This window comes from Hemiscyllium ocellatum, chromosome 15 (genome assembly GCF_020745735.1).
Source record: "Hemiscyllium ocellatum isolate sHemOce1 chromosome 15, sHemOce1.pat.X.cur, whole genome shotgun sequence".
NCBI classification, from domain to species: domain Eukaryota; kingdom Metazoa; phylum Chordata; class Chondrichthyes; order Orectolobiformes; family Hemiscylliidae; genus Hemiscyllium; species Hemiscyllium ocellatum.
The window spans coordinates 46346210-46352738 of NC_083415.1; the positions used below are offsets into that span (position 1 = coordinate 46346210).

The 6529-nt window shown below is 35.9% G+C and overlaps 1 protein-coding gene across 2 annotated transcripts in view; it reads left to right on the forward strand.

Annotated features, from left to right (window-relative positions):
* The window catches only part of LOC132822969 (disks large-associated protein 4-like), a 222005-nt gene extending 215796 nt beyond the window's left edge, over positions 1-6209 (forward strand). For both annotated transcript variants that reach the window (XM_060836438.1, XM_060836439.1), the window contains 2 exons: positions 1137-1289; positions 4535-6209. In XM_060836438.1, coding sequence (XP_060692421.1) covers positions 1137-1289; positions 4535-4753 — 372 coding nt within the window. In that variant the 3' untranslated portion in view covers positions 4754-6209. The remainder of the gene's footprint in view (positions 1-1136; positions 1290-4534) is intronic.
* Positions 6210-6529: the final 320 nt, after the last annotated feature.

Genomic DNA, 6529 nt, shown 5'->3' on the forward strand with positions numbered 1-6529 from the left:
CTTTTCAAAATTGGTTTGATAGTTCAGACTCCATGTTCAGCTACTCCATTACACCAAAGATATATTGACAAACTTGTGATACTTTGGAATCCAATAACTTCTGGAAAATACTTGAAGTATCAATTTGCAAAACGTGGTCTGTTGAACAACTATATGTTGAATTCCTTGAGTAGCAAAAATCTCTTTCAATGTTATCATGACTGTTTCTGTAATCAAATTATACACTTTCTAACTAAAATCTATCTTGAACTACAGTTGATAATCAAATATCACTTGCCATTGAATACAAATACATCATTCACATGACTTGCGTAGAAATTTATTTGATATGTATGGTTATCTATGTTCTGACCAGTATGACGTCTACATTTGGCTATTGGAAATAATTTCTTCAATATAATTGCATTATATGAAATAATTTGATATTCTGGACCACCACATTGATGATTAACAGTCCAGTGATAATGCCACTCGGCCATCGCCTCCCTTATGTATGTCTAAATTTATATTTATATGTACATTGTATATGTAGAGTGGTAAAACCAACAAAGGGAGCTACATGATTGCTCAATGTGCAAATTCAGTAAATAATCTGATCCTGAATCATGAAGATTAGGGTGTAACCATTGATTCCTGACAATCCTGATTCATAAGGTTGTAACAGCTGACCACAAATATTAAAATTGATGATGCAGTGGTTGCTGCTTCGACCACATCCTGTGATGAAGTGTTTCCTTTCCCAACAATCCTCCTTGCTCTCCAGTACTTTTAATTTTATGACAATATGGCAAAATCACCTTTCAACAGCTGTTGTAGTGCAGTGGTAGTGGCCTTACCTCTGAACAAGGAGGCCTAAGTTCAAGTCTTACGTGCTCCAAGAGTATGTAGTAGCATAGCTGAACAGGTTTGATTAGAAAATACCTTGAACATTGAATGCTGTACAGATTTGGTTGCTTCTGAAGCACAAGTGTGAATTTAGGGTGAAGCAAATTTGGCCTGGATGCAAAGCCATTCATAATCAACTTCTTTGCCAACAAAAGCATGAATTGGAGAAGGAAGAGACAACTCAGTGAAAAGGAACAAGGAGCAACACTTCATAATCTTGATTGTCACTTTTGTGCTTATGCTTTTTGTAGAATCAAAATGCAAACCCACGACCGACTGCACAAGATTTGGCTGGTTTTTGGGACATGTTGCAGCTTTCCATTGAAGATATTAGCTTGAAATTTGATGAACTTTATCATCTTAAAACTAATGACTGGCAAATTATTGAAATGCCAGAAAAGAAGGTAGGTTACAATTTTATCTCAAAATTTGACGTGTGGTAAATGGTATGCTTTGAATGTAACTATGATATTTCTATATGGAGAAATGCACCACAGCAGTATAAATAAATGATTTTATAATAGCTGTTAGAAGGATGGAAATGCATTGGAAACAGTTCATGAAGGTTTAGCTGACTAATAATAGGAATGGGTGGATTGGCTTATGAGAAAAGGTTGGAAAGGCTATGCTTGTATCTGCTGGAGTTAAGAGTAAGAAGTGACCTGATTGCAACACTGAAGCTCTTGAGTTTTAATAGGCTAGATGTTGAGAGGATATTTAATTTTGTGGAAGAATCTACAACTAGTGATCATTCATTTAAAATCATGAGGTGATATTTGTTTAATTTGCAAGTCATAAGTCTTTGGAATGCTGTTCCTGAAAAGTGGTGGAAGTAGAGCTATGAATATTTTTAAAGCTGAGGTGGATGAATCCTCAATGAGAAAAGAGGTGAAAAGTTATAGGATTAAGGCAGGAATGTGGATTTGAGGTTACAATCAGATCAATAATGATATTATTTACTGAAGCAGGCTTGAAGGATCAAATGGTCTATTCCTGCTCCTTGTTTGTACATGTGTATGAAGTATAAAGAAATACAAATTAATATTAAAATTAGGTTTAGTGTGGTCTGATTTTAGGGCAAAAGGATTTGGAGTGTGGTGCTGTTGACTGAAACTTGTGGTTTGTCTTGAAATTCACCTAGTTTATACAAGAAGGACTGCATATTATTATTATTGCATGCTGTATTTTTCAAGTTGTGAAAAGATAGAACATTCATACAGTACTGCAAAACATTTGGCAAAAGGAAATATTCAATAACGCTACAGGCAAGAATATTCATCATTGGATGCTGGGCTGAGCTATTAGTTAATCTTTGAAGAGCAGGCAAGTTATTCCCAGTAACCTAATATTTATCTCTCAATCAACATCACTAGCATACAATATCAGGTGATTATCACATTCCTGTTTATGGAGTCTGCTACATAAAAATTAACTGTCATGTGACAGAATTTCAGAAAGTATTTCATCAGCTGTAAGGTGCTTTGAGATATTCTGAAATTGTGTAAGGTGTGACATATTTTAGTAACTAATGGCTGGATAAATATGTGCTCGCTAAATAGTTTGCACCCAGAATTTGAATTTAATTTCCTTTTCTGCATTTTAATATGTTTGTGAAATTGAAAACGGATGGTTAGGATGAAAATTTATGCTTTGAATCCACTAATCTGCACAGAAGGTTTGCAAAAACGTGGTATACTATCTACTGAATAATTATTTTAGCGGTACAGCTGATCGACTGAACCTTTGTCATTGGTTTGTACATTTTCAAAACGCAATGTAGTATCTATGGAAGATATTTTATTTCAGGCCAGTGATTTGTCAGAGACCCAAGCTCATCACCCTGAAATGTTTCCAACATTTTTCTGTTTTTATTTCAGTACTTTCAGCATTTGAAAGACCTCAAGGTGCAAACATTGCAGTTATTCACTACTTCATGAGCAATTAATATTAGAATATCTGAAGACACTGTTTTTTATGTCTTTTCCAAGATCTATTTCTTAGCTACCATACTATTCCTGTCCCCGGCACAGTCAAAGATTTAGTTAGTCTGTTCATATTTAATGTCATACTTAATCTCATGGTGAGCTTCTGGCCTAATTTGTACCATCACGAAGATTGTCAATTTCCACATCTGAAGATTTGCTTGACCTTGCACTGTCTCAGCTAGTCTGCCATCATCCAATACTATTATTTCCTCTGGACTCAACTGTTCCAATACTCCTGACTGGTCTCCCACATCCTGTAAGCTAAGGTAACTCAAAGCTCTATGACCTGTGTGCTAACTCAAGTCCCACTCTCCTGCCCTTGCTATATTTGTTGAATTGCATTGACTCCCTGGCATGCAATATCTTGATTTTAAAATTCTTGTCCTTGTTTTCAAATCTCTACGTGGTTCTTTTCCCCTCACTATCCCTGTAATCTTTTCTAACCCCACCAACCCTCCTGAGAAATCTGTTGTTTTCTCTAGCTTCTAATGCATTTCCCTGGTTTGAATTGCTTCAACATTGATGGCTGTGCCTATTATTTCACCCACAAAATTCTGGAATTTCCTATCTACACTTTATACCTTGTTTTTCACCTTTAAGACATTTCTTAAAACATGCCATTATCTGACCTAAAACTACCTCGTGTGGTTCAGTTGAGTTTTATAATGGTCCTGTGATGCACTTGGGATACTTCTTTATGTTAAAGGAACCACAAGTTGTTCCAGTATCGATGAGTTTAAATCCAGTCTGGTTTGACCTTGAGAAGAATGAAGTGAGTCACCTGGAGGAGGAATTGTTTGAAATACTGAGATCAGGGCCTAACACTGAATTTATACTACATTTGTAACTCATGAATGAATATCAGGAACCATTTTCTCACAACTTTAAAGTTGCATTGCAATAAATCATGATGCAGAATCAGTTTATTTGTGCACAAATTCTGAAAATTCTGTTCCTTTGGATATCTTCACTTGTCAGGGGACGTCTGTCAGTGACAGGAAGCACAATAGTTTCGCTACTCAGTCTAAACTGGTGGTGGCATTGTCATTTTCTGCCCTTGCATCTAGTATTTTTAGATTAGATTAGATTACTTACAGTGTGGAAACAGGCCCTTAGGCCCAACAAGTCCACACGACCCTCCGAAGAGCAGCCCACCCATACCCATTTCCCAACATTTACCCCTTCACCTAACACTATGGTCAATTTAGCATGGCCAGTTCACCTAACCTGCACATTTTTGGACTGTGGGAGGAAACCCACGCAGACACTGGGAGAATGTGCAATCACCACACAGACAGTTGCCTGAGGGAATTGAACCCAGGTCTCTGGCGCTGTGAGGCAACAGTGCTAACCGTTGTGCTGCCCATAGCGTACTGATGGCGCTCCCATCTATTCTTGAGGCAATGGGGACACTACAGTGTCGAGTGTATTTGGAAATACTGTACTTTGGTTGTGCTTACTACTTCAGCTTTCCTTGGCATTGATTTTTTTTACATTACAGAATTGCTGTAGATTTCATTTCTTCAGAAATTAGCTAATTATTTTGAGGGAAAAATGGTATGCCAACAAATCCTAGTAAACATTTTGATACATAATGAGACAGCAATTGTAACCTTGATTAGAATAACAGCATTCATTTTAATATTAGTATTTTTTTCTCAAAGGAAGAGAAAAAGCTGCCCCCGCCCGTGCCAAAGAAACCAGCAAAGGCTAAGACTCCTATAAATCGTGAAAAGCTAACCGATTCAGCAGACAAGCAACGTCAGGAAGCTCGCAAGCGATTAATGGCAGCTAAACGGGCTGCATCTGTACGACAGAACTCTGCAACAGAGAGCGCAGATAGTATTGAGATATATGTCCCTGAAGCACAGACCCGGCTGTGATTTAGAGTAGATCTTTTGTACACGTTTTTGGCTAACTTTAAAATTTCAGCAGTCTGTGCGATTCTACAAGCAACGTTTAGCACCAAGTAATAGAATGCAATGTTTATTAGTATATATGGCATTGCTATTCAACAGACTATTAAAATCCTTTCTTTCTAAATGTTAAATCTGATCTCATCGGTGTGTATATTGGTTGCCATGCTTCTCTTATCATTTGCATGGCTTTCTCTTATCCATCAGTCAATTTTTCCGTACAGTAAACAAATTGCTTTGCCTCAATAGCAAATGGTGTTTTCTCTAGCATTTACAGGAAAAGGACTGGAAAAAGTACATCAACAATTCTTCATTAATTTAAATGTCAAAAATTTAAAGGAAGATGAAGTTTCTTTGAATAACCAAACCTGAGCTCAATTTTATTGGGTTGTTGTTACTTTTGATCTAAAAAATAATGTGTTCCTGTTTGCTGACACAATAGCTTTTCGGAAGATGCTTCCATTGGCTCTGTAAATTTGGATTGCTGCTGCAAAATGATGTAAACCTCTACCATTCAGTAGAGCAAAGCAATAGAGCATTTCAATGTTCTCACATTTTTCAAAATGTACAGAAGTGACGTAGAAGATCTGACTCGGAACCATAGAATCATTTTATGAAAGAAGCACATGCAACCAAAAAGGTTTTATCGAAACTAATCTAGTTTTAAAACCTTTTCAGATGTGATCTTGGATTTTGCAGCCAAAATTTTAAAGTATTTGTCTCATTTGTTACAGTTACTTCCTGAATCTAGTAGTAGCTTAAAGTGGTTGTTTATATGTAGATAACTAGTTAAAATTTTAAGCATTCAGATGAAGATAAATTATGGAGAGAAACATTGTGCTTTGATTGACTTAAGAATCTGTTAGGTGCAAGTGTCATGTTCAAAAAAGTTGATGAACATTCATAAAAACATGAAAGAAGCACTACCTAATAGCTTTTGTCCAAATATACTTTCTATCGTGTAATAGTCTCCATTATTCCATCTCTGTGTGACATAGTGTCGTGTTTCGAAGATTGCCAAATGTTTGTCAACCATCTTTTTATTCTGTTTCTTTTAATGGCTTTTAGCAGAAGAAATAATTAGTTTTTGACATTCAAGATGCCATTACTTAAACATTAAATTCATGAGCAAAATATTTTAATTTCAAAAGATTTAAATATTTAAAATCTTGATTAGTTATAATGCAACTATGGTAAATTGTATCTGTTGTTTAAAATTGTTACTCATGCTTTTTTTCTCATCTGAGGAATTGATTTTCTGCACTTGTGCCCAAGACTGAATGCATTAGGACAAGATCACATTTTACTAGAGATAGATGAGATTTGTTACTCATCACTGAACTGTCATTGTTGGTGGACTGTTTTTTTAAAAAACAATATTTTCCATAAAGATGTCTGGAGGCAAAATAGCCTTCTAGCTTGAGTTTCTTTGTGATGGTCTTTCTTTTATAGATGTGATGGTACTTTCAGATAAAATAATAATCCATAAAATACCATAATTTCACAAAGCTAATCCTCACTATAATTTTCTATGTATTTTTAAAAGTCCCCAGAATGCTATGTTCAGCTCTGTGACTCCTGACTCCAGTGTCTCTAACGTTTAGATGGCTGTTGCACCAATTCTGAATTACATTCCTCATCTCTGCTCCCATAAGACTTCGCTAATTTTCAAAACCATACACACACACACATTCAACTAAGTTAAGAGTACAGAAGAAACTAAACAGCTGGCATTTTGCTATA